This window comes from Montipora foliosa, chromosome 3 (genome assembly GCF_036669935.1).
Source record: "Montipora foliosa isolate CH-2021 chromosome 3, ASM3666993v2, whole genome shotgun sequence".
Lineage (NCBI taxonomy): Eukaryota > Metazoa > Cnidaria > Anthozoa > Scleractinia > Acroporidae > Montipora > Montipora foliosa.
In genome coordinates this window covers 1,324,507-1,352,006 of record NC_090871.1, presented here as the reverse complement: position 1 = coordinate 1,352,006, position 27,500 = coordinate 1,324,507, and the positions used below count along the sequence as shown (strand labels likewise).

General features: G+C 37.0%; 1 protein-coding gene and 2 long non-coding RNA genes across 3 annotated transcripts in view; 2 read left to right on the top strand and 1 right to left on the bottom strand.

The window, feature by feature from the left end:
• The window catches only part of LOC137996421 (tudor domain-containing protein 1-like), a 56,765-nt gene extending 30,604 nt beyond the window's left edge, over positions 1 to 26,161 (bottom strand). The window contains exons 1-9 of the mRNA XM_068841808.1: positions 26,103 to 26,161; positions 24,096 to 24,327; positions 22,221 to 22,330; positions 6,555 to 6,643; positions 5,447 to 5,505; positions 4,753 to 4,891; positions 2,024 to 2,104; positions 1,843 to 1,943; positions 1,695 to 1,758 (exon numbers count right to left, since the gene is read on the bottom strand). Of these exons, the coding sequence (XP_068697909.1) occupies positions 1,695 to 1,758; positions 1,843 to 1,943; positions 2,024 to 2,104; positions 4,753 to 4,891; positions 5,447 to 5,505; positions 6,555 to 6,643; positions 22,221 to 22,330; positions 24,096 to 24,327; positions 26,103 to 26,154 (927 nt within the window). The 5' untranslated portion in view covers positions 26,155 to 26,161. The remainder of the gene's footprint in view (positions 1 to 1,694; positions 1,759 to 1,842; positions 1,944 to 2,023; positions 2,105 to 4,752; positions 4,892 to 5,446; positions 5,506 to 6,554; positions 6,644 to 22,220; positions 22,331 to 24,095; positions 24,328 to 26,102) is intronic.
• LOC137994381 (uncharacterized) lies at positions 15,522 to 17,627 on the top strand. The gene is made up of 2 exons (XR_011122125.1): positions 15,522 to 15,911; positions 17,226 to 17,627. It is a non-coding gene; the product is annotated as an uncharacterized lncRNA (long non-coding RNA).
• A 135-nt stretch (positions 26,162 to 26,296) lies between the features above and the next one.
• On the top strand, positions 26,297 to 27,290 carry LOC137996422 (uncharacterized). The gene is made up of 3 exons (XR_011122315.1): positions 26,297 to 26,527; positions 26,617 to 26,722; positions 27,264 to 27,290. It is a non-coding gene; the product is annotated as an uncharacterized lncRNA (long non-coding RNA).
• The last annotated feature ends 210 nt before the right edge of the window (positions 27,291 to 27,500 follow it).

Genomic DNA, 27,500 nt, shown 5'->3' with positions numbered 1-27,500 from the left:
AAATGGTGTAAAATGAATAGGACACTTAGGTCATTTTAGATACCGCAGCTGTAACTCATTTTAGGACATTTTAGATACTGTTGTAGCTAGCTCATTTTAGCTCAGTTTAGATGCTGTTGTAGGTAATTTTGGATCATTTTACATCATTCTTTGTTTTAGTAACTACGTTTGCTGATTAATGGAAACTAATTAATGGACTAATTTCTTGATTTCTCAGAAGGTTGTGTCCATAACTTTCAGAAACTGGATCCATTTGCTTTCCAAATCTGCCTGATCAATTTCAAAATGTATCACAAGAGCTTCAATTTCATTCTCGCCATAAAAGATGAAACTCTGAGGCATGTTTGCTGGGTCAAATACGGTGAGAGCTGAAAGAATTTGGCTGTCAGAAAATCTGTTCTCTAACTGGGAGACAAAGGCACAGATAAATTTGACCTTAATATCCTGCTTGAAAGCTAATTTTTCATCCTCTGAAGCAAAAATTGTGAGGCCGTGGGCTGGGGTAAAGGCATTTGTTGAAGACGCAGAGACCATGGACCATGTTGTTAAAGCCGTCAAACTTGAGCCACGATTGACCAGTTCTCAAAGCATCACAGAATCCAACCTTATGACTTGAATCCAAACTTCTGCGAGGGAAGGCCGATTCTTGGGATGATTTCTTTCCAGGAGGAGCTTTGGAAGAACCACAACAATGATCTAGTGTACAGTGCTTTCTTTTTGGAGGTATAATCTCAATTGAATAGACTGACAAATGTTGAAATAAAATTTTATCGATCGCTAGTGTATCATTTGAGTCCGGCATGGAAATTCATGAGTTGTCAATCTATACAAGAAATTTGATTGGCTCTTGAGATGCATAACCATAGCAGTAGCAGCAGCGGCTTTTACATAGCGACGACTGTATGATAAAGCAAAAAAAAAATTCAGAGGACTAGTGATAAAAACACACTCAGGGCACTCAGTAAAACAAAAGGGTGGGCAAGAAAATGGCAGGGTGGAGCGCCCTTTCGTTTCAGCCTAGCTAGAACACTATGTTTGAGGTAGGAGGTGAAAAATAAGGAAGATGTAATGCGGCTAAACGTAATTTAGCCAAACTTAAGCCCACGCAAATTGATGAGGCCAGCAGTTTTGTCTTCAAGCTTGTGTCATTTGCAGGGTGGTCACAGTGGCTTATCGGTTGCCTTGTGACTTCTACGCTGATCTTTGCAGATCTCTTGTTTGGCTGTCTGTACTTAGTGGATCTTTGCAGAATCCAGCTCCTATCCCTTCCAGTCCTTTCTCACTTTGGGGCATTAGAAAGTATGGGGTCAGGTGATTACGTTCCACTGAATTCCTTTCAGAGTGATGGTGCTTGTTGGTAGCAGCATGCAGTGGTGGTTCCTGCTCACAGGGTTGCCATGGATACCCCAGGCTAGGCCTGAATTTGCTCAGGCTCCCTATCAACATTGAAGGCACCAGTTCCCAAGCTTTTTCTGTTAGGTGTTGTAGTTTTCTGCATATTAATTTGGCATACTATTAAGCCACCGATATAAAGCCTCGCCAATGCCTAATAAAACAGTGCATTTGTTTGTTGTTTCTTTTACAATCGTTAGTTTGCGGATTTTGTTTGTCTCTCCATTGTAGACAATAGTTATAGCACCTAAGGCTCAGTAATGTAAACATACAAATGCCAGTTTTGCTGACAACAACCTTACCAGTTTTTCTAGATTCATTTCTCCATCATGTTTCAGTTCAACCTCTTTGATTAGAGACTGTTGTCTGTTTTAAAAGGACAAGAGATACTTGAAAGCTATTAAGAAACTAAACACAGAATTGACACAATAAAATGTAACTTGTCTATACCTTGTCTGTAGAGCGGCAAATAACACGTGAAATTGCTCTCTTATGTCATTCACAATGTTATTTTTTTCAGCTTTGACCTCTGGAATAGCTCCACAAATTTTCTGTGGAACAAATGAAACAGGTGTGAGTACCTGTACTCCATTCTGCAGCTCTAGAATGTGACAATGAACAACAGAGAGACCTGAACAGACTTCTCCAGGTACGAAACTGTAGTAGACACTTCCTTAATTGACACTCTGAACTGGGCCTGAATTTCTTGGGCCTGCATACACAATTTAAGAAAAAGAGTATTAATAGCAAATGAATCAAAAACCTTTTTAGTTAATGAAGTAATACTTGGGTACGACACTGGCATACTTTTCACAATGATTACTGCATTCCATTTGATTTAAACAATTATTCTCTTTGGCAAGAGTTCAACACAGATTAAAATCCCAGAAATACTGTTGCAAGGCACAAGGATTGCCATGCATCAAATGCATGTTTTTCTCTCACTTAGCTCTTCATCTCTGTGTCAGACTTAAGATATAACAAATAAAACATTCACAGAGAAATAGCACATTCATGTTTAGGAGGTGATTCATACATGTATGATTGCCATGGATTATCTGCCAATTACAGTCGAACCTGTATATAACAGCCCTGTATTAGGCGGCCACCTCTATTAAGGGGCTGCGGCCACCCTGTAGCAGTCCCATGTTTGTCTTTCTTTGTTATTTTTACCTGAATTAAGCGGCAACCCCTGAACGGAAACTAAGCCATACGTCATTTTATGTGGTGTTTTATTGTGTTTACAATGCAATCCATCATCACTATAAAGAAATATCATTAATTTTGCAAAGCTACTGTAAACTGACAATCGCGGCTCTTTAGTGTCGTTAACGCTTTGCAGATACCTACAATGTGCTTAAAAAAATGATTCTTTTGAAGATAATTATGCTTCACTCTTCAGCTAGAAATTCCTCTTCAATTAGCTTGTCCTTTACCCATGTGATGGAGAATGAATAACCTTCAAACCTATACTTGCACTTGGGATTTCCAGGCCATAACCTCCACCTCTGTTAACTCCCTTGCCCTTTTACCATAACTTTCCCTTCGTTTGTAGGCCGTTTCAAACATTTGGTTAGCCACAATTCCATCAACTTCATAATCGTCCATCATTTCATTGGGGTGAGAATATGGCTTTGAAGCAGTTTTGCCACGTCCAGGTCTTGTAACTCTCGGTGTAACACTAGATTTCCGTAATTTTGGGCGAACAATTGCCACAGTATTCAGTCTTCCTTATTCTGCGGCTCTCGTTTCAATGCGTACATCTCATCGACTTTTGGCTCCCATATACTCAAGTATGCATGGTACCCACGGATACAAGAATAGACGTGAAGAAGTTCCTTTGTCATATTTTAGCTGTAGAAAGAACTTTCCAAGTGAGCCACATCAGATTTTGAGTCCACAGTGGGTTGTTTTACAAAACATCTGCCGATAATTTGGCTGTCAAAAGGGCAAGAAATGTTTAAAGCCGCTCCAATAGCTATCAATGCCCGCAAAGTTGATAGTTAACGACTTGCTGTGCAAACAAAAGTTTTGAGCGCTGAAGCGCCAGACTTACATGTCCGACTTTTTTAAGACTTCGTAATTCATACCCTATTACTACTTTAATTAACTTGAACAGTTTTGTTGTCTATTGTGCTACTTTTAATTAGAATTACTTCCATTATTAATATACACATTGAACAACTATGAAATGACAGAATCAGATATTTTGTTGTGAACTGTTAGTCATAGAAATACATTAAAAGGCAATTTTACTGTCACGCAAGTAAAATGTAGTTAATGGATCGTGACAATATTATCTGTACCGTAACCCTTTCATGGCAGCTCTGTTTTCAATGTAGCATTTGTGCCGTCTAGTTGCCAAGGTCAGCAAACACTAAGGATTTATTGTATTCTTGCTTTGAACTTTGCAGCTTTGTTGTCGCTAGCAGGCTAGTACGATCCACAGCATTGGTGCTTTTTTCAAAGCTCTATTCACGGCTAACAGTTGGTATGTGTAACACTAAGTTCTCTCGTAGTACAGCTCTTCCGAATCGCTATGCCAGCAGACATTTGTCTAGCTATAAAAAGCATGTGAAAACTATTTAGAGATCACCTATGTTCTATTGTTCAGCGCAGTTAGCTCTCAATATATTAGTGTGGTTTACGATTTGGTTTTTTCCCTCCCTCCCTCCCTTTGGAGTTGAGATTGGGCCTGGTTGACTGTCAATAAACTCTGGACACTCCTGTGTGGTGCGGTTAAGTCTGCGCAGCGACTTCCCCCAAGCTTGTCGGCTGCGTTGCCTTTTGAATATCGCCTGCTAACCGATACTCTTGGCTGATCCAGCACGTGCTGTTTTGCATTCAGCTCGTAGTGCTGAGGAAATAAGTGAGGTTCTTTTGTCACATAATCGCTGGAAGTCGCAGTGGCTAACCTAACGCAAGGCAGTGCTTCCCTATAAACGCCAACTGGAGTCAATGTTTGCACATAACATATAACTAGTAGTTAGCACACAAACATAACGAAAAGAGACAATAATTAACTGTATACCATAGAAGATTGGACAATGTTACATTTATTATACCGTTAAGTTACAAGTTGGCACTGAACATTGTTTAAAGCCAGTAGATCGCTTGAAAGAGTGTTGATAGTTCTATTGTTTCCTTGCATGAAGTGCATTTGTATGATACGCCATTAAAATTGACATTAGACCACGCCCAGTGAGTATTTTTAGTGATCCTGCATTAAGGCCAGTTTCTTAAGTCCAGAGGGTGGCCGTTAAATACAGGTTCGACTGCAATTTTGTTACATTTGAGACTACTATAAAACCAGACCCACTGATAAGAATTTCAGTTACCATGGATTGTGGTAGTACTTACAATGTCATTGATCGGCACAATCATATGTGTTTGTCTATCTCCACTGACAACACAGTGTGAACACACTGGCCGACCTTCGTCTTTATCATAAAACTCTAAAGGCCTGTTATTATGTTCAGGACATCCAACTGCAGTATCACTGGTAAAATATGAACACATCAATACTGATCATGACTTTATTAACACCACAATATGACTACTGTTTTATTGATCACTTGAAGGAAAATTATGCTGAGCTCTTAAGAATACCATAATGAACAGCAAACAATTTTGAGGCAAACATGGTGGCAAAAGCTGACTAGCTTTTCCAAAATTCTGGTTGAATGCCTTGGGTTCCCTACAAAGATCTTTTCTCCTGGTACTTCATTTCCCCAATTCACAAACAAAATTATTTGATTTAATCAAATGTAATTTAATTTGTACGACGTCCCAAGTTACTGACCCACTGCTCTGTCAAAGCGCAGTGTGTGTAGCGTTTCGTAAATTGTAGCTAAGTTAATCATTAAGAGCTGGAATACATGGTGCAAAAAAAAAATCGTCCCAAGTAGAGCAAAAAACCAGTGAACAAAATCAGGTCAAAGCACACAGATAAAATATCTTGGTGTACATGTATTTTCCTAATTCTTTTGAGCAAGACATGAAATCATGTGGCCCTTTACTGCTTCTATTCTGGCTCCACCAGCAAAAGTCTCACCTCGTCTGTACAACAGGCATCGGAACATGCTTACGCAAGGCGTTAGAGTATGAATGCACCTGAATATAAATAAAGCACAAAGTTAACAGATATTATTTGAAAATATACATTCACTCAGAAAAAAAGTAATGTACCCCTAAACCCATTGATTCCTTGGAATAGAGGTAGTTTAGGAGTCAATGGGTTAAGTCGCCAACATATTTCAAGAATCATTAAGTTCCTCGATCCAAGAAACTCCATGCATTATCTTGCCATCTAATCATTGATAGCATACAGAAAATACTAAAAAATAATAATTACAATTTGTAACTTTCCGTTGCCATTGAAAATTGTTTCTGTTAAATTACTATTGCGTTCTGGAAGCCTGACTCTTTGTCAGCTTTCCCACTGAGATCCTTTCAGTTTCAGCATCATTTTGCTCTTAAAGTGCTACTGTGACCAAAAAATAAATTCACTTTTCTTTGGATTTCAAAATTATGTTAACTAAACACTTTAGTGGCCAAAGTTTTAAGCCTTGATCATTTACTCACTAGCTTAAAATTTCAGTGTGTAAATGCAGCTTATTATAATGCAAAACACGAGTTTAAGAGTCTGATTGCCAAAAGTCCAGTGCTGAATAATAATTCTGCCGTGTACACACGCATTGCATTCTTATACTAGTGAGTCTTTGACGTCATTTTCCGCTCAATCCAGCTTTCTCAAGATCTTAAAGTTAGTAATGGTGGACCATTAAAGAGAAAAGTTCCAGTTAAAATAAAGAATTGTATTTTTTAAATGTCGCTTAAATTCCCTGGATCCAACCGTCTGAGGTCGAATCAGTCAGTTTTGAATGTGAGTAACGGCAGGCGGCCAATTCCAAAACTTACACTCAAAGTAAACAGCCTTTGGATAAAAGTCAAAGATGAAAATTTTGCCAGTCAGGTGTTAAGCAAACACACTTTCAAAATCTGAGGGAAAAAAGGAAGTGATTTCATAGCTGTACTTTAATTTATGTATTCAGCTAAATCTATGCACATCCAATGCATTTTGCTACATTGTATTAAAGGCAGGACCTGTATTGAAAAGAGATATGGGGTGAAAAAAGCTGTTTTAAAATTTAATTCATTACCCTCTCAAAACATCCACTGCAGTACACTGTCTCACACTTACTACAACTACATGTAGCGGTTCCTCTAGAACATTCTTCACATTTCACACCTAAAAAGGAAAGAAACAAGACCATGCTAATTAAGGGGGAATATTTTCTGAGTGTTTATAAGTGTTTGTGGTCTTCCTACATGAAAAGAATGGCATAGTATCAAGCTTATCCAACTTCTTGTTTGTTTGTTTTTTTAAATTCCTTTTGTTTGAAGTGATTCTACTTTCCAGCAAGAGCCTGTATTTAAGTGTCTCTGGCAGGGCAATACCAACAGGCAACATCTAGTATAGTTCACCTCCTTGATGTCTAGTAACTCTAACCCTGACAAAACAAAAAGGACTTTTATTTCCTCTATTGGCTGCCTGCAACTGATTTCTTCCTTAATCTGCCTCAGGCTGCAATTGTCAGTGTTCACACATTTTTAGTCCTAGCTTGCACCTTTTGCTGAAATGCAGGTCAATGAAACAGTATCCCAACAAGCATAAGTTAGAAGACCGCTTAAATTCTTCAAATATGCTTTTGTCACTCGTGAGACACAGTTTGATGCTTAACTCTATGATATCCACTATCTTAGCTACAGGCTGAGGAAGACAGAGTAATTTGCCTGCAATACCACATAGTTTCTGTGTAAATATACCAATTTTGGAAAATCTTTATCAAATGTTAGCACAGCAAGGAAACAATGTGACTACCTGAATATGATACCTGGATAATTAAATTTTGTGAAAATCATTTTGTGTTGTTTTCAATGGGTTTTGTGAACTGACATATTCAGAGAAACTTTACAGGACCTCCATTCATAGACAATTCACAAAGATGTGAAGTTTCTTGAATTAAGAGACATGAACACCATCTTTTCTTTCTGTCACATTGCTAATAATTAGCAATATCTTCTCGACTGACAAAAAAAAACTCCCTTGAAAATCTTAAAGGATATGTTTGTCATGAATAGAATTTAACTAATTGATTGGCCAAGGATTCTTTACAAATGAATAGAGGTATTGTAATTAAAAAGCGGCTTCATTCTAAGTGGTCACCATTTATTTCCTTTTATCAAGCACAAATAGGGGAAACTTTGAGACTACCTCATGAACTCAACAGTGGTTGTTAATGAAATTTAATTAATGCTGTTTACAAAGGATGCTACAGGTGTTATCATATCCTCTGTAAATAACATTAAATGCAACAGTCTTCTTAGGGCTGACAGCAACTAATGGTTAACAAACATTTCAATTTTGCAAAACAGTTTCTACAGATAGGCAAGTCCTTGACAGAAAATCTTTTTTTACTTGCAAGTGTGTTTTGCACAGATTTATTCAGAGAACAAACAACTGTACACTCGACAAACGACAACTCACAAATCCATCATCAGTAAAATAAGAAAGTAAATGATAAACATGAAAAGAGACCCCACTGTCTGCTCTCTCTTTCCTGTTTGGATAACAAACCAAATAATACCCATACATTGACTGAAAAAGAAGGAAAATTTAATGCTGAGGAGGCCACTTGAAATAAATAGTTCCAAATAATAATTATTTTAAATTATTTTGGCATGTAAATTTTAATACAGAAACTAAGTTTATGCATTTCGTAAAGAACAAGAAGTTATCAATGAATAGTACCTTTTGTAACACTTAAAATTCAACAAATAGTGAGCCAACACATGTGGGGTGATCTGTTTACACTGCAGTATTAAAATACAGTTCAATTTGGTAAAGAATATCTTTCTCACTTGCCAAAGCAGCTTCAAAGGTAAGGTTAAAACCATTTACTAAAGTCTTCTTATGAAAGGCACTTAAAGGATTTTAATAAGAAGCTTCTTAAAGTTAAAAGGTCTTGAAAATTTTGAACCAATGGTGATTTAGGAAAAAAAAGTAATGATTATGGTGAATTCTATTAGCAGTTCACTTTAATTCGAAAAAAGATAAACTTACTATATTAATTTTCATCCTTTTTCATAAAAAAACTTGATTGGTGTCCCAGTTCCAACAACTATTTAAATCATGATACGACCAATAACAAACAACTTTAGAGAAGACTAGAAAAAGTCTAGTAAAAGGTCACAGGTACATGTACATGTTGCAAGCCTGTACTGCAGATGGTAGATGTAATATCCCACAGCACCCAAATCCTTGTTCAAGATTCCCAAACTATAATCATGACATATCAGAAGTGACTTTAATAGGTTGGCCAGTGAATCACATCCCATAGGCCAAAGACCTTCCAAACAGGGATTTTAATATTAGAATTATTATTTTTGTACATGACTTGTGATTAGAGTCCATTCTTATCCTGTATCTTGAAATTGATATCAGCAGTCCAGTTTTTTTGTTTGACCATACCCCTCCAAACAGCAACAGGCAGCAAACACTCTGGGAAACTGAAAACACCAGTCTGAGAGTAATTTTCATTTAAAACCTGCTGAGTCATTTCTGGGTCCCCCACATCATGATAGCCATAGCCAAAACACACAAGCGCAAAATGGTAATATGCAAACCACAAGGTTTTAGCAAAATTTCATCTGCCACAGTGGGAAGGTAGTCCAAAGTCCTTTGTCACTTTTTTACTTCAGAAGATTATATAGCTTTTCGAAGTACAATGTAGATGTTTTGTACATGTAGCTTTAGATATCCATTAGTTTATAAGTGTTTGTGGTCTTCCTACATGAAAAGAATGGCATAGTATCAAGCTTATCCAACTTCTTGTTTGTTTGTTTTTTTAAATTCCTTTTGTTTGAAGTGATTCTACTTTCCAGCAAGAGCCTGTATTTAAGTGTCTCTGGCAGGGCAATACCAACAGGCAACATCTAGTATAGTTCACCTCCTTGATGTCTAGTAACTCTAACCCTGACAAAACAAAAAGGACTTTTATTTCCTCTATTGGCTGCCTGCAACTGATTTCTTCCTTAATCTGCCTCAGGCTGCAATTGTCAGTGTTCACACATTTTTAGTCCTAGCTTGCACCTTTTGCTGAAATGCAGGTCAATGAAACAGTATCCCAACAAGCATAAGTTAGAAGACCGCTTAAATTCTTCAAATATGCTTTTGTCACTCGTGAGACACAGTTTGATGCTTAACTCTATGATATCCACTATCTTAGCTACAGGCTGAGGAAGACAGAGTAATTTGCCTGCAATACCACATAGTTTCTGTGTAAATATACCAATTTTGGAAAATCTTTATCAAATGTTAGCACAGCAAGGAAACAATGTGACTACCTGAATATGATACCTGGATAATTAAATTTTGTGAAAATCATTTTGTGTTGTTTTCAATGGGTTTTGTGAACTGACACATTCAGAGAAACTTTACAGGACCTCCATTCATAGACAATTCACAAAGATGTGAAGTTTCTTGAATTAAGAGACATGAACACCATCTTTTCTTTCTGTCACATTGCTAATAATTAGCAATATCTTCTCGACTGACAAAAAAAAACTCCCTTGAAAATCTTAAAGGATATGTTTGTCATGAATAGAATTTAACTAATTGATTGGCCAAAGATTCTTTACAAATGAATAGAGGTATTGTAATTAAAAAGCGGCTTCATTCTAAGTGGTCACCATTTATTTCCTTTTATCAAGCATAAATAGGGGAAACTTTGAAACTACCTCATGAACTCAACAGTGGTTGTTAATGAAATTTAATTAATGCTGTTTACAAAGGATGCTACAGGTGTTATCATATCCTCTGTAAATAACATTAAATGCAACAGTCTTGTTAGGGCTGAAAGCAACTAATGGTTAACAAACATTTCAATTTTGCAAAACAGTTTCTACAGATAGGCAAGTCCTTGACAGAAAATCTTTTTTTACTTGCAAGTGTGTTTTGCACAGATTTATTCAGAGAACAAACAACTGTACACTCGACAAACGACAACTCACAAATCCATCATCAGTAAAATAAGAAAGTAAATGATAAACATGAAAAGAGACCCCACTGTCTGCTCTCTCTTTCCTGTTTGGATAACAAACCAAATAATACCCATACATTGACTGAAAAAGAAGGAAAATTTAATGCTGAGGAGGCCACTTGAAATAAATAGTTCCAAATAATAATTATTTTAAATTATTTTGGCATGTAAATTTTAATACAGAAACTAAGTTTATGCATTTCTTAAAGAACAAGAAGTTATCAATGAATAGTACCTTTTGTAACACTTAAAATTCAACAAATAGTGAGCCAACACATGTGGGGTGATCTGTTTACACTGCAGTATTAAAATACAGTTCAATTTGGTAAAGAATATCTTTCTCATTTGCCAAAGCAGCTTCAAAGGTAAGGTTAAAACCATTTACCAAAGTCTTCTTATGAAAGGCAGTTAAAGGATTTTAATAAGAAGCTTCTTAAAGTTAAAAGGTCTTGAAAATTTTGAACCAATGGTGATTTAGGAAAAAAAAGTAATGATTATGGTGAATTCTATTAGCAGTTCACTTTAATTCGAAAAAAGATAAACTTACTATATTAATTTTCATCCTTTTTCATAAAAAAACTTGATTGGTGTCCCAGTTCCAACAACTATTTAAATTATGATACGACCAATAACAAACAACTTTAGAGAAGACTAGAAAAAGTCTAGTAAAAGGTCACAGGTACATGTACATGTTGCAAGCCTGTACTGCAGATGGTAGATGTAATATCCCACAGCACCCAAATCCTTGTTCAAGATTCCCAAACTATAATCATGACATATCAGAAGTGACTTTAATAGGTTGGCCAGTGAATCACATCCCATAGGCCAAAGACCTTCCAAACAGGGATTTTAATATTAGAATTATTATTTTTGTACATGACTTGTGATTAGAGTCCATTCTTATCCTGTATCTTGAAATTGATATCAGCAGTCCAGTTTTTTTGTTTGACCATACCCCTCCAAACAGCAACAGGCAGCAAACACTCTGGGAAACTGAAAACACCAGTCTGAGAGTAATTTTCATTTAAAACCTGCTGAGTCATTTCTGGGTCCCCCACATCATGATAGCCATAGCCAAAACACACAAGCGCAAAATGGTAATATGCAAACCACAAGGTTTTAGCAAAATTTCATCTGCCACAGTGGGAAGGTAGTCCAAAGTCCTTTGTCACTTTTTTACTTCAGAAGATTATATAGCTTTTCGAAGTACAATGTAGATGTTTTGTACATGTAGCTTTAGATATCCATTAGTTTATAAGTGTTTGTGGTCTTCCTACATGAAAAGAATGGCATAGTATCAAGCTTATCCAACTTCTTGTTTGTTTGTTTTTTTAAATTCCTTTTGTTTGAAGTGATTCTACTTTCCAGCAAGAGCCTGTATTTAAGTGTCTCTGGCAGGGCAATACCAACAGGCAACATCTAGTATAGTTCACCTCCTTGATGTCTAGTAACTCTAACCCTGACAAAACAAAAAGGACTTTTATTTCCTCTATTGGCTGCCTGCAACTGATTTCTTCCTTAATCTGCCTCAGGCTGCAATTGTCAGTGTTCACACATTTTTAGTCCTAGCTTGCACCTTTTGCTGAAATGCAGGTCAATGAAACAGTATCCCAACAAGCATAAGTTAGAAGACCGCTTAAATTCTTCAAATATGCTTTTGTCACTCGTGAGACACAGTTTGATGCTTAACTCTATGATATCCACTATCTTAGCTACAGGCTGAGGAAGACAGAGTAATTTGCCTGCAATACCACATAGTTTCTGTGTAAATATACCAATTTTGGAAAATCTTTATCAAATGTTAGCACAGCAAGGAAACAATGTGACTACCTGAATATGATACCTGGATAATTAAATTTTGTGAAAATCATTTTGTGTTGTTTTCAATGGGTTTTGTGAACTGACACATTCAGAGAAACTTTACAGGACCTCCATTCATAGACAATTCACAAAGATGTGAAGTTTCTTGAATTAAGAGACATGAACACCATCTTTTCTTTCTGTCACATTGCTAATAATTAGCAATATCTTCTCGACTGACAAAAAAAAAACTCCCTTGAAAATCTTAAAGGATATGTTTGTCATGAATAGAATTTAACTAATTGATTGGCCAAAGATTCTTTACAAATGAATAGAGGTATTGTAATTAAAAAGCGGCTTCATTCTAAGTGGTCACCATTTATTTCCTTTTATCAAGCATAAATAGGGGAAACTTTGAAACTACCTCATGAACTCAACAGTGGTTGTTAATGAAATTTAATTAATGCTGTTTACAAAGGATGCTACAGGTGTTATCATATCCTCTGTAAATAACATTAAATGCAACAGTCTTGTTAGGGCTGAAAGCAACTAATGGTTAACAAACATTTCAATTTTGCAAAACAGTTTCTACAGATAGGCAAGTCCTTGACAGAAAATCTTTTTTTACTTGCAAGTGTGTTTTGCACAGATTTATTCAGAGAACAAACAACTGTACACTCGACAAACGACAACTCACAAATCCATCATCAGTAAAATAAGAAAGTAAATGATAAACATGAAAAGAGACCCCACTGTCTGCTCTCTCTTTCCTGTTTGGATAACAAACCAAATAATACCCATACATTGACTGAAAAAGAAGGAAAATTTAATGCTGAGGAGGCCACTTGAAATAAATAGTTCCAAATAATAATTATTTTAAATTATTTTGGCATGTAAATTTTAATACAGAAACTAAGTTTATGCATTTCTTAAAGAACAAGAAGTTATCAATGAATAGTACCTTTTGTAACACTTAAAATTCAACAAATAGTGAGCCAACACATGTGGGGTGATCTGTTTACACTGCAGTATTAAAATACAGTTCAATTTGGTAAAGAATATCTTTCTCATTTGCCAAAGCAGCTTCAAAGGTAAGGTTAAAACCATTTACCAAAGTCTTCTTATGAAAGGCAGTTAAAGGATTTTAATAAGAAGCTTCTTAAAGTTAAAAGGTCTTGAAAATTTTGAACCAATGGTGATTTAGGAAAAAAAAGTAATGATTATGGTGAATTCTATTAGCAGTTCACTTTAATTCGAAAAAAGATAAACTTACTATATTAATTTTCATCCTTTTTCATAAAAAAACTTGATTGGTGTCCCAGTTCCAACAACTATTTAAATTATGATACGACCAATAACAAACAACTTTAGAGAAGACTAGAAAAAGTCTAGTAAAAGGTCACAGGTACATGTACATGTTGCAAGCCTGTACTGCAGATGGTAGATGTAATATCCCACAGCACCCAAATCCTTGTTCAAGATTCCCAAACTATAATCATGACATATCAGAAGTGACTTTAATAGGTTGGCCAGTGAATCACATCCCATAGGCCAAAGACCTTCCAAACAGGGATTTTAATATTAGAATTATTATTTTTGTACATGACTTGTGATTAGAGTCCATTCTTATCCTGTATCTTGAAATTGATATCAGCAGTCCAGTTTTTTTGTTTGACCATACCCCTCCAAACAGCAACAGGCAGCAAACACTCTGGGAAACTGAAAACACCAGTCTGAGAGTAATTTTCATTTAAAACCTGCTGAGTCATTTCTGGGTCCCCCACATCATGATAGCCATAGCCAAAACACACAAGCGCAAAATGGTAATATGCAAACCACAAGGTTTTAGCAAAATTTCATCTGCCACAGTGGGAAGGTAGTCCAAAGTCCTTTGTCACTTTTTTACTTCAGAAGATTATATAGCTTTTCGAAGTACAATGTAGATGTTTTGTACATGTAGCTTTAGATATCCATTAGTTTATAAGTGTTTGTGGTCTTCCTACATGAAAAGAATGGCATAGTATCAAGCTTATCCAACTTCTTGTTTGTTTGTTTTTTTAAATTCCTTTTGTTTGAAGTGATTCTACTTTCCAGCAAGAGCCTGTATTTAAGTGTCTCTGGCAGGGCAATACCAACAGGCAACATCTAGTATAGTTCACCTCCTTGATGTCTAGTAACTCTAACCCTGACAAAACAAAAAGGACTTTTATTTCCTCTATTGGCTGCCTGCAACTGATTTCTTCCTTAATCTGCCTCAGGCTGCAATTGTCAGTGTTCACACATTTTTAGTCCTAGCTTGCACCTTTTGCTGAAATGCAGGTCAATGAAACAGTATCCCAACAAGCATAAGTTAGAAGACCGCTTAAATTCTTCAAATATGCTTTTGTCACTCGTGAGACACAGTTTGATGCTTAACTCTATGATATCCACTATCTTAGCTACAGGCTGAGGAAGACAGAGTAATTTGCCTGCAATACCACATAGTTTCTGTGTAAATATACCAATTTTGGAAAATCTTTATCAAATGTTAGCACAGCAAGGAAACAATGTGACTACCTGAATATGATACCTGGATAATTAAATTTTGTGAAAATCATTTTGTGTTGTTTTCAATGGGTTTTGTGAACTGACACATTCAGAGAAACTTTACAGGACCTCCATTCATAGACAATTCACAAAGATGTGAAGTTTCTTGAATTAAGAGACATGAACACCATCTTTTCTTTCTGTCACATTGCTAATAATTAGCAATATCTTCTCGACTGACAAAAAAAAAACTCCCTTGAAAATCTTAAAGGATATGTTTGTCATGAATAGAATTTAACTAATTGATTGGCCAAAGATTCTTTACAAATGAATAGAGGTATTGTAATTAAAAAGCGGCTTCATTCTAAGTGGTCACCATTTATTTCCTTTTATCAAGCACAAATAGGGGAAACTTTGAAACTACCTCATGAACTCAACAGTGGTTGTTAATGAAATTTAATTAATGCTGTTTACAAAGGATGCTACAGGTGTTATCATATCCTCTGTAAATAACATTAAATGCAACAGTCTTCTTAGGGCTGACAGCAACTAATGGTTAACAAACATTTCAATTTTGCAAAACAGTTTCTACAGATAGGCAAGTCCTTGACAGAAAATCTTTTTTACTTGCAAGTGTGTTTTGCACAGATTTATTCAGAGAACAAACAACTGTACACTCGACAAACGACAACTCACAAATCCATCATCAGTAAAATAAGAAAGTAAATGATAAACATGAAAAGAGACCCCACTGTCTGCTCTCTCTTTCCTGTTTGGATAACAAACCAAATAATACCCATACATTGACTGAAAAAGAAGGAAAATTTAATGCTGAGGAGGCCACTTGAAATAAATAGTTCCAAATAATAATTATTTTAAATTATTTTGGCATGTAAATTTTAATACAGAAACTAAGTTTATGCATTTCTTAAAGAACAAGAAGTTATCAATGAATAGTACCTTTTGTAACACTTAAATTCAACAAATAGTGAGCCAACACATGTGGGGTGATCTGTTTACACTGCAGTATTAAAATACAGTTCAATTTGGTAAAGAATATCTTTCTCATTTGCCAAAGCAGCTTCAAAGGTAAGGTTAAAACCATTTACTAAAGTCTTCTTATGAAAGGCAGTTAAAGGATTTTAATAAGAAGCTTCTTAAAGTTAAAAGGTCTTGAAAATTTTGAACCAATGGTGATTTAGGAAAAAAAAGTAATGATTATGGTGAATTCTATTAGCAGTTCACTTTAATTCGAAAAAAGATAAACTTACTATATTAATTTTCATCCTTTTTCATAAAAAAACTTGATTGGTGTCCCAGTTCCAACAACTATTTAAATCATGATACGACCAATAACAAACAACTTTAGAGAAGACTAGAAAAAGTCTAGTAAAAGGTCACAGGTACATGTACATGTTGCAAGCCTGTACTGCAGATGGTAGATGTAATATCCCACAGCACCCAAATCCTTGTTCAAGATTCCCAAACTATAATCATGACATATCAGAAGTGACTTTAATAGGTTGGCCAGTGAATCACATCCCATAGGCCAAAGACCTTCCAAACAGGGATTTTAATATTAGAATTATTATTTTTGTACATGACTTGTGATTAGAGTCCATTCTTATCCTGTATCTTGAAATTGATATCAGCAGTCCAGTTTTTTTGTTTGACCATACCCCTCCAAACAGCAACAGGCAGCAAACACTCTGGGAAACTGAAAACACCAGTCTGAGAGTAATTTTCATTTAAAACCTGCTGAGTCATTTCTGGGTCCCCCACATCATGATAGCCATAGCCAAAACACACAAGCGCAAAATGGTAATATGCAAACCACAACGTTTTAGCAAAATTTCATCTGCCACAGTGGGAAGGCAGTCCAAAGTCCTTTGTCCCTTTTTTACTTCAGAAGATTATATAGCTTTTCGAAGTACAATGTAGATGTTTTGTACATGTAGCTTTAGATATCCATTAGCTTAAACCATGACCTAACTTCTTGGAGAGCTTCATTCCATTCTTGTGGACCAGTTTTAACAGCTCTCTCTACACTTTTCCCTGCTTGCAAGCTGGCCACGCACTCACAAGAATTTAATGAATTCCTATCACAGATGATTACTCAGATCCTAATACATCAATGGCCTCTTTAACAAGGATTTTTGCATGTTTTGATGGTCAGTTATTACTGCACTTAGCTATAGCAGAAATGGGAAAACAAAATTAACAGTAATTTTTATCATGTCAAACTTAATGCCATCCACCTGTTAACTAACATAATTATATGCAAGCCAATGTCAATATCCATTTATCAGATAAGTTTAAAACTTTAACGTTTGATGCTCATTACAAAAGGTACTGTGCAAGATTTATTTGGCATAACTTCATTTTCCTATTTTGCCCAAATAGATGAAGGTTTTGATTGTGTTCCTGGCTTGTCTGGCAATGTTCCTCACAACATCTTGCCAGGCTCAACGAAACAAGCACGTACTCAAATGTATAGCGGCATGCCAGTTTGATAAAGACACCTCACTATGTATAGAGATGACATGCGGTAATGACCAATTGCAAGTGATATGCACCGATTGCTTAGTTCAGCGCAACAAATGCAAGGATTGCTGCAGGAATCCAACCAAATGTCCTTAACTTGAGTGGATGAAGACCCAAGACTCAAACGTGATAATATATGGCAGTTAACAACAATCTCAAATAAATATAACTTGGAAACACCATTACTGTGAGGCTAGGATTGATAAATGTACTGATATTGTCAACATTAGGGATGCAATAAAGACTAGACAAAAAAATAGAGTGTTGCATAAAATAATTAGTATTTTTTTCCCAAAAGAGAGGCTTGAAAGCTGAAAAGACTTCACTTGTGCATCCACAATGAAAGGGACATAAATTACCACAAAATGTACTCATTTACCCAAAAGCAACACTATAGTCTTTCCTCTCCTCAAAAAGGTCAACTTCCAATGATCAGAGAGCCTGGCCTAGACACCACAGGCTATGTCCGGTACCTTTTCTAGGCTGTGAGTGGGCTCTTTGATAATTACTCCAAATGCACAGGACACTTTCTATACATTGTTTTAGCTGGCACCCCAACCACAGGTAAGGACCTGCTAAACACCATAGCAAACCCTACATTCATAGGAAATGATTTATAAGAGCTTGTACTTTGCACTAAAAAAAATGTAATGATTACGGAAATTTATGACGTTATTCTCTTTTGTGTTCCAACCCTATATACAGTGCAGACCAGAAATCAGCGTCCCATACAGATGCAAAACGCACACACGTTTCTTGTGCACACTTGTTTTTTAAGTGTATTTCCAAACATGCTTTTGATACTGCTTTATTCTATTTTGTTATTCAAACTCATGTACACATGGGTAGTGGTATTCACAACAGAGAGTGAAGATGTGGACCATAATATTATTATTTTTCCAAATGATTTGTAAATGTTATGTTCCACAATTCAATGTCACTTTCTTAATTTAAAAAGTTTTTGTTCCTCATTAATATTCATGTTCTCGATCATCCGGACGATTTCGTCTAGTCCCAAAGACTCCAGTCAAGGTTCGACTGTTTTGTATAGAATTGATGTGGTGGCCAATTTTGTGATAGTTCAAGACATCAGGAGTATAAGGGATTTAAAGTCTAGGATGACCTTCTTGTGGAAAACCTATGGACATAGCTTTTCCACAGTGCTAGATGTCCCTCTTGCCTTTATGTGTTCTAAAGATAATAATTTACAGTATATGGGATACTGTAAGTGCATTGCATTCTGGAATTAGAGTTATAAGGTGCCCTAAGAAATTCTATAGCAATGGTAAACCTTACTTTTATAATATGGAAATAATGTCAGGGCATTCTAGACCTGTCAGTGATTACCCGTAACAGCTCCATGGTATTTCCATATCTCATATTAATCCCATATATGGATTATTACTGAAATAAAAGCTTTCCCATAGAAAAGACAATACAAAGCCAAGACCAGGACAATCAATATACTTGCCTTATATGGAAGATTTCCTACCATGCAAAAACAGTCATGTGAAACCCATACATGGGCCATAAAGTTTCATAATTTATACGAAATATATTGTGGTCTGTGTGTAACATAGTTCTGCTGGGAAAGGATTACATTCCTGTAACATGTAAATGTTTCTATATGCTAACACGCACTGGTCCAAGTTATTTTAGATCTGCCGTTTTTGTTATTCTTCTCCTATCTTTTTGGTCTTCTGGCAGTCTACATCACAGACGAGTATGGCTAAGATCCTGGACAACTCCTGTAGTGGGTTTTGTGGCTGGAATTTCAACAGTCTCAACATTTATTTCCTGCTCTCTTCCACCTGTGTGTCGCAGATATCCAACCATTTTGCATAATTATGAACAATGGGACAGATTCCGTATTTGATAAGCTATTGTCATCCTTGTTCTGGTAGATTGGAGGCATTGTCCATCGCGGCATTGTTGGTAGCTGCTCAATTCATCGTGGCACTCCTGTTTACACTCAAGACAATTATTCCATCTACCGCTGAAAGATACCCGCTTTTACCACAGGAAGACTAAAAAAAAGCGGAGCGTTTATACTATCCAAACTCGTCCACCACGTGGCAGCTCTCCTCAGAGGCGGGGATGTGTCTGTTAATCCCAGCCCTTCCACCAAAGATTGTCACCTAAAATGCCTATCATTAAATGCACATAGCCTAAAAAGCAAACACAAGTCTCCACATAGTGAAATGTTCTGCCAGATCCATGCATTTCAAAAGCTGGTATACAGTAACGAATACGACATCATTTGTGTTACTGAGACTTGGCTCAAATATTTTTTCCTGGACTCCGAGATTTTGGATGCCGACTACACGATCTTTAGACGTGACAGGGCTGAATGTGAAGGCGGGGGCGTGTTAATAGCAGTAAAGGACAATCTCGATTGCCGTCGTAGATCTGACTTAGAAACAGGGCTTGAAATGTTATGCGTCGAGTTAAACCTCGCGTGTTCTTCTAAATTAGTAATCAGTGCTATTTATAGACCATCCGACTCTACACCAAGCTATGATTTTCACTCCGTCATGGAGTAGCGGGAGGTGCGGTGGCCTCATGGTTAGTGCGCTCGACTCTGGATCGAGTGGTCCGGGTTCGGGGCCTGGCCGGGGACATTGTGTTGTGTTCTTGGGCACAAGACACTTACCGTATTTACCCGTGTATAAGTCGACCTTTTATGGCCTCAAAAGAAGCTCCAAAAATTGCCCTCGACTTATAGATGGGTCAAAGATTTTGAGCCAAGTTCCAGCTAAGTAATTTATTCAAAATTAACATAATAATGTTAACGTTGTCTTGGTCATAACGAACGCAGTGGACAAAAGCCGACGTAAAAGACTTCAAAATGAATGACAAAAGACTTCAAAACGAATGTATGTAAGCAATTCCAGTTGAAATAAAAAAGGATTTGTCCAACTCTAAATTTGTTGAAGATATTCACAAGCACAAATATGAAATAGACACTGGAAATTTTCGTTTTCCAAAGGCGGAAAGCTCTAAAAGTCATTTCTGTTTCTTTGAATAAAACACGATCGTTCAATGGCTTAGTAACCTGGCGCAATACCTCGTGTTTGCGTGCAAGCATCGTCACTCATGTTGCGTGAAAATGCTGGTTGGTAATGAATGTTTTTTATTCTTTATACAAACCTGACAGATTTAAATGCTTTTGCAAACTTCGTATTGTTTGGTTTATGAGTTTTGTTTTGTTTGTCATTTGAGAAATTATAAGTCAAGGACCAATTAAACCTTGCACATTTTCGCATGGTTCGCTAGTTATTTTTAAAGATTGACTCCTGCTTCTGTGATGTTGCATTGTGCTTATCCTCTAAAGCCCTTTTTCCTTGAACAACGAAACAGGTGAGTTTGAGGTTAACATGTTCGATTTCTGAGAACTTTTTCGAAACTCAAGGACAAAATGCCCGCATATACAACAGCTGTTGAACAACAAAACTATTAAGCGCTTGAGGCCCTGATTTTTTTGTGTATCCACGTTTCCAGAAATCAAAGAATACAAGATTAGTGTCCCATGAACATTTAACAAAGAAATTAAGAAATTGCGTTTTTTGCCATCAAAAATGGGGCGTCGACTTATACATGGGATCAACTTATACACGCGTAAATACCGTAACTCCCACGGTGCCTCTCTCCACCCAGATGTATAAATGGGTACCAGCGAATTTAATGCTAGGGGTAACCCTGCGATGGACTGGCATCCCATCCAGGGGGGAGTAGAAATACCCCTAGTCGCTTCATGCTACAGAAACCGGAGATAAACGCCGGCCTGATGGGCCTTATAGGCTCGTAAGCAGACTTTACCTTTCCATCTCACCTCAATAACTCTGCTTGTTTCCTCAAGAGCCATTCGTTAATTATCCTGCCATCAAGTCGATTGAAGGCTGCGGCTTTTCGAACGCTATGAACTCTGCTGATTGTGCTTTCTGTGAAACTCTACAAGACTATTCTCTACTGCAAGTGAACCCTTTTCCGACCAGCAAGGAGAATATTTTGGACTTAATAATAACTGATGCACCTGACCGCATACTGAACATCGTGACCTTGACCACTATACAGGCTGGCCTTGAGACCAACCACGACCTACTTGAATTTGACTTTGTAGCCAGGCCTTGTAGGGTGAAGAAACCTGCCCGCTATGCTTACAATTTTAAATCAGCTGACTTTGAGAACCTCAAACTGCAGATTATGCAGAGCTCAGCTATCAGTAGGTGTTGACGCCTGCTGGTCTAGTTGGAAATCCGCCCTTTTGGATATTATTGACGCTAATATCCCTAAGGCTAGAGTCAGGGACACAAACACGCCACCCTGGATTGACAAAGAAGTTCGTCATTTGCTGAAGAGGAAAGAATCAGCTAGACGTGGCGCCAAGAAACACAACAGCGCTTTTTACCTTGGAAAGTTCAGGATTTTAAGAAAAGAATCTAAGGCATTGATAAACAGGAAGTTAAAGGAGTATCACACTTCTCTTGGTGACAGCTTGAAAGTCAATGCAAAGCGTTTCTGGAGTTACTTCCGCCATAAAACCAAATCTAACTCTATACCTGCTAATGTTACGTACGGTGGGCGACAGATCTCCTCTGGAGTGGAGATGCGCCTGTGGCACCCCTTGATGCATTTACAGTACACCGCCCGACGGTAGGATGCCCGTCCTCGACAGCTTAGTGCGGTGCGAAGACGAGGTCTCTAAGGTGTTATATGTATATTTTAGTCTGTTTAGTATGGTAAGCATAGTGAAAGCGATTAAATAAATAAATGGGACACGCTTTCCTTCAGTATGAATTAATGCATCAAGAGAAAACTTCGGACACCTGTTTCTTGCAAAAAACAAGCACTTGCCTGTCTCAGTTTTACTCAATTGAGCTTTTTTCTCCTGTGAAAACTGACTGATCGCTCTTTGCAAGCCTGCCTTTGTTCCTAGCTTTGAACGACCAATCTTCTCAACATCGCTGTAAAAAATACATGTAAATATGAGGTTAGTACTTTTTAAGCGAACAAAATAATACTTACAACCCTGACAAGGAAGATTCTAGTAGAAATGTATACATTATACCCTATATAAAACTGACAAGCTTAATCTTTTCGCTCCTGGAACAAGCCCCCAATGACGAGTAAAATCGTCTGTATTTAGTCAGAGTTTAAAACACTAAGCGAGTTTATTGGAGGGCACAATATACATGTACTTTGTAGGTGCCACAAAGGTAGCAAGAGAGGAAGCAGCGTTCTTCTCAGCAGCAAGGAGGTCAGTCACCATGACAACCAAGCCACAGTCTACCCCCCAGGCACCTGTCAACACATCAGTCTGAGGAAAACCAGTGTGTGGGACGTAACCCTAACCCCAAAATTTGGGAGGGAGCGAAAAGATGCCAGCAAGCCAAAAAGCAACCTAGGCCAAAGCACATAGCAAAGCATCAAGTCCCCCAATATCCCAATTTCAGCCTTCTAAAATCTACGAGTGTGACCCTCGAGGTCAGCGGGGACAGGGTTAAAGGGGAAATAGTTTTTGAGTGGACCTAGATGTTGTTACTGGTAACCCTTTTGCCCCTGAAACGGCCCCAATAACAAGTAAAATCATCTGGCATTAGAGTAAAATTCTGAAGTGTCACTCTTAGGGTTAAACTTAGTGGATTCAAAAGCCAAAGTTCAAACTTGTGTTCAGAAATGCCCCTAAATTAGACGCACACCCAATTTCGACAACCAATCCAAAGTGCCCCTTTGGTGATTTCGCATGGATCTACATTGTATTTTATGATAAATGTAAAAAACTGCTCAGCTCCAGAAGAAATTAAGACAATTCTTTGCCTTACATGTAGATACATGTACACTGTAGTTAAGTTCTTTAACCCAGTCTTTTCTTAACCTTTTCACGCCCAAAACAGCTCCCATTCAGACTGATCACCATAATCACCCAGTGTTAAACAGAGTAAAATCTATAAAATGTCAGGAATAGATGTAGGTTACCGTAAAAGTCTGTGTATAAGCTGCACCTGTATATGAGCTGCACCCCCAATTTAGAGGCTCGAATTTTTAAAAAAAATGGAGACAACAAAATTTGAAGTTCCAATAAAGTTCTATTGGTAAACAAACAAGGACAAAAAAGTACAGTTTCAAACACTGACACAGTGGTTGTTGCGAGCTTTCCAATATTTAAGTCTTTCGATAGCGAAATTTCACTTCTCATACCTTTACAGTGTATCTTGTGAGTTTACTATAAAAATCTTAAGATGCTCTCTTGATGCGATTTTTTTTTAAGAAGCAGAAAGACATGTGACCATAGCAAACAGCTTTGAGGAGGAATGGAGAATGCATGTAGATTGGTGTTTAGTTGTTCCAGTAAAGTGTGAAGGCTTCAAGATACAAACGGCTCATTTAGGAGCCACCACTCATGAAAAAGCCAATGATCAACAACAACATGCTTTCAGTGTGTTATATGTTTATTCAGTGACATCTTTCAAGAGAAGTTTTATGCATTGAATATTAATTAGGCCTTAGAAAACTCCAACCTCAGGTGTTTCTGTAAACAAGCCGCACCCCCCATTTTTTGATTTGCCTTGAATTTTGAGAAAAAAAGGTGACACTTATACCTGGACTTTTACGGTAATAATGAACAATTCCTAAGGTAAGGTGCATATGAAAGCAAGCCAGCTGTATTTCTCTACAGTTTTGTGCAGTAGGATTTCGAAAATCAATTAATTTCATTATTCTTACATGTACCTGCGAAATGAGGCCCTCTTGGTGTTGGTCATTACACCTAATAAATAGATGTTTGCAGGAATATTTGTCACTCCTTTTTCTCCTTCTGACAATAGAGGGGTACTGTGCATACATTCTGGGCACGACACCTGATTTTTTTGTAACCTGGCCCATTTTGTAACACAGCCCTCGCAGAAAGTATGGCCACACTCTAGCAGCAGAGGAATTCGGTTTCCAATTGGCTTGGAAACATCTGAAGGTATAAAAGTAAAAATTATAAGTCTTTTAGTCATAACAAAAAACATAGGAATAAATTTAACTTAATTTTTTGACATAAACAGCTGACGCCTTAAAAGTAAAAGAGGGATGCCTGAGCTGAGTCACCACTCCCATAGCAAGTAAATCGTGGAAATCCAACCACAAGACAGAAGACATAGAGTGAAAAAAGACGGATGGGGGCAGAGCAAACTGCTTAACATTCCACAGGTCCTCACTCCTTCTGCATGCTACAACTCAACATAATATTATTATATGCCCTTCCCTATGAGCTAAGAACTGATCAAGATGCACAGAAAGATACTACAAAACACTGCTACCGACACCTTTTGTTGTTTCCCTTCATGAAATTGCTATTACAACTATTACAAGTTTATTCACACATACACATGTACATAAATATAAATACATGTATAATATAACTGCACACCGCAAATAGCATAGCTAATTAATCTAGGCAGTGCAGAGTTAAAGATATATACATGTACAACATAAAATAATAAAAAATAAATATTAAATATGGGAAAAACACATATATATCTGCTAGAAAGATATAGGGAATAATTTATCAGCAAGATTATAGACATCAACATAAACCCCCTCATGCACTAAAAACTGCAACAATTTAGTCTGAAGGTGTTTTTTGAATAATTGCTTTGGTTTTGATTTTAACAACTCGGGGATTTTGTTCCAGATTCAAGCTCCAAGCCTTGAGAAGGATTGGTCCTGCTGTTTTGTCTGTGAATGAATAACATGAAATTTATGTACTGATCAAGTCGAAACTTCAACATCCCTGATACTTTCAGTTCAATCTTCCCCACCCCACGCAGGCAAAGGTCAAATTTCCCACTTCCCAGGCACAGAAGATAGTCAAATGCCTGGGGTTTGCCAGGAAGGGGGATGTTGAAGTTTCGATTTGATTGGCGTGTTACCAGCAGTCGCAGCTCTAGCAACATTTAGATGTGATCCAGGCTTCCAGTAAGTCTGCATTAGTGAGACTTCACGATTTTACTCTGGCTAATGCCAGCTGACAGTCGCAGATGTTCTACCAAATAAATGTAAGCTAAAAGACGGTGCCTACTATTGTTATTGCGCATGTGTTCTGGGCATCTAGAGACACTCGGATTTCCTATGGGTGGTAGGGTGCTTATTAATACAGGGATATTTTTGCGCGGTTCAAAACTATGTGGAAAAAGCAGAACTTACCAAGTGCTCTTGGTATCCAAAAAGAAATCTGGGGGCAACCATGCATTTTTCAGATATTATTAAGCTTCAATTTGACAACGAATGCCATAAATTGCTTTGTATTTTAAAGATTTTTACAATTATTGTTTGATTAATTATGTCCGAAAAATGAGTGGTTACCCCCAATTTTCATTTAGAATTTCAATAACATTTGTTAAGATCTATCTGCTTTTCTTGCATATTCAGTAAGCCGCGCAGAAATACCTTCGAATTAGTAGGCACCGTCCTTCAAAATAGACACTTTCCGAAGCTCCAAATTCACAATCAAGCTCAAGATAGATGCATCTTTAACCATTTATATTGGTGCAAGCCATTAGTCAGTTTATGAAGGCATACTTGGTGAAAAAAACACCCTAAACAGCTGAAGGTTCGACACCTCAATCCATAAGCGCAGCTGATGCATGCTTGGCGACAGCGACGGCTGGCGAATCGGCTGCTGTATATAGTTTGGCGGGCAAGGAAGCAATCTAATTTTAATTTGCATTTAAGCTTGCATCAATCGCTTACCTTTAAACCCATAACTTTTACAGCAGTTTTTACATGTCGGTGTCCGCTGCATGGTTGAAAGATTCACGAAAACTGACAAGCTTCAACACATGGGTTTTTCGTAACTTTACGACAATTTCCAAATAAGGTGGATCCGAACGGTCCCGAGAGAATGATGCTTTCGGTTGCTTGTCGGCACATTCTTTTTTTGTGGTACGATTTTTTGGCGGGAAAGTAGAACTTGTTCTAAGGGAGGAAAGCTTCCAGAAGCTCAAACCAATATTTTCAAGCAAAATTGCTTACAAATTCAATCCAACAACTCGGACATGAAGCTGGACACTCCGGAGATTGCTTGGCATGGAAAGAAACCTATCTTAAGCGTTGATTTTAGTAAAGTAGGATCAAAATGGCGGCTGGCTTCTGCAGGAGCTGACAATGATGTGAAAGTGAGTAAGCTTACGATATAAGTTTGTTTATGATCTCTGGTAAAATACAGATTGTGTTATCTAGAGCGACTTTTGACGTATCTTCCCAGATCTGGTCGATTACATTTAACGAAGATCAGCAAACGAAGATCGAATTTTTGGCCAATTTGAATCGACATACGAAGGCAGTAAACGTGGTGCGATTTTCACCTAAAGGTAAGCTTGTTATATGAATTTTACTTTATTCTTATGAGCAGCAGCAATTCACCATGTAATGCACCCTTAAACGATAATCAACAATTTAGATGGCGGTAGTAATCATGCACAGAGTGCTCAAGTAGAAAATTATAGGCATAGTGAAAGAGGATTTTAAGAAAAAAATAAAGTTGAATTGTAGGTATCAATTTTCCGAGAAATGCGATTCATCATCGTTATGTAATGGCTAAATATTTTCAGTGTGAATATTGAAAAAAAATCCGATCCTTTTAATAGTAACCTTTTTGTGTATTTAAAATTAATCCAGTTAGGTGTCCCCATTTCATTTACCAGTGGTGAATAATAATAATAATAATAATAATAATAATAATAATAATAATAATAATATTCAAATCTTACTTAGAGGGTAACATCTGAAATGTGTCAGAATTTACAGGGGCATGCAAGTACTGTGCCTATTTTTACTGTTATCAAGAGTAATTATTATTGAGGAATTTTACAAAACTTAATATTTATTATGGTATTCTTGTGTCCCTTGTAGAGGAGATTCTCGCATCTGGAGGAGATGGTAGGTTGAGAGATGTTTCTTTCACATCTCTTTTGATGTTATTAATGAAGGTCTTTGTTCGTCAAGATCAACCAGTCATTTCCACCGAATCATATATAGTAATTTGTTTACTAATATTATTATGTTCATTTATGGTTTGGATTACTTTAAGGGCTTGATTTAGATAGGGCTAATGATTATGTTTAAGTGCTGATTTTCTTATTGTCATTT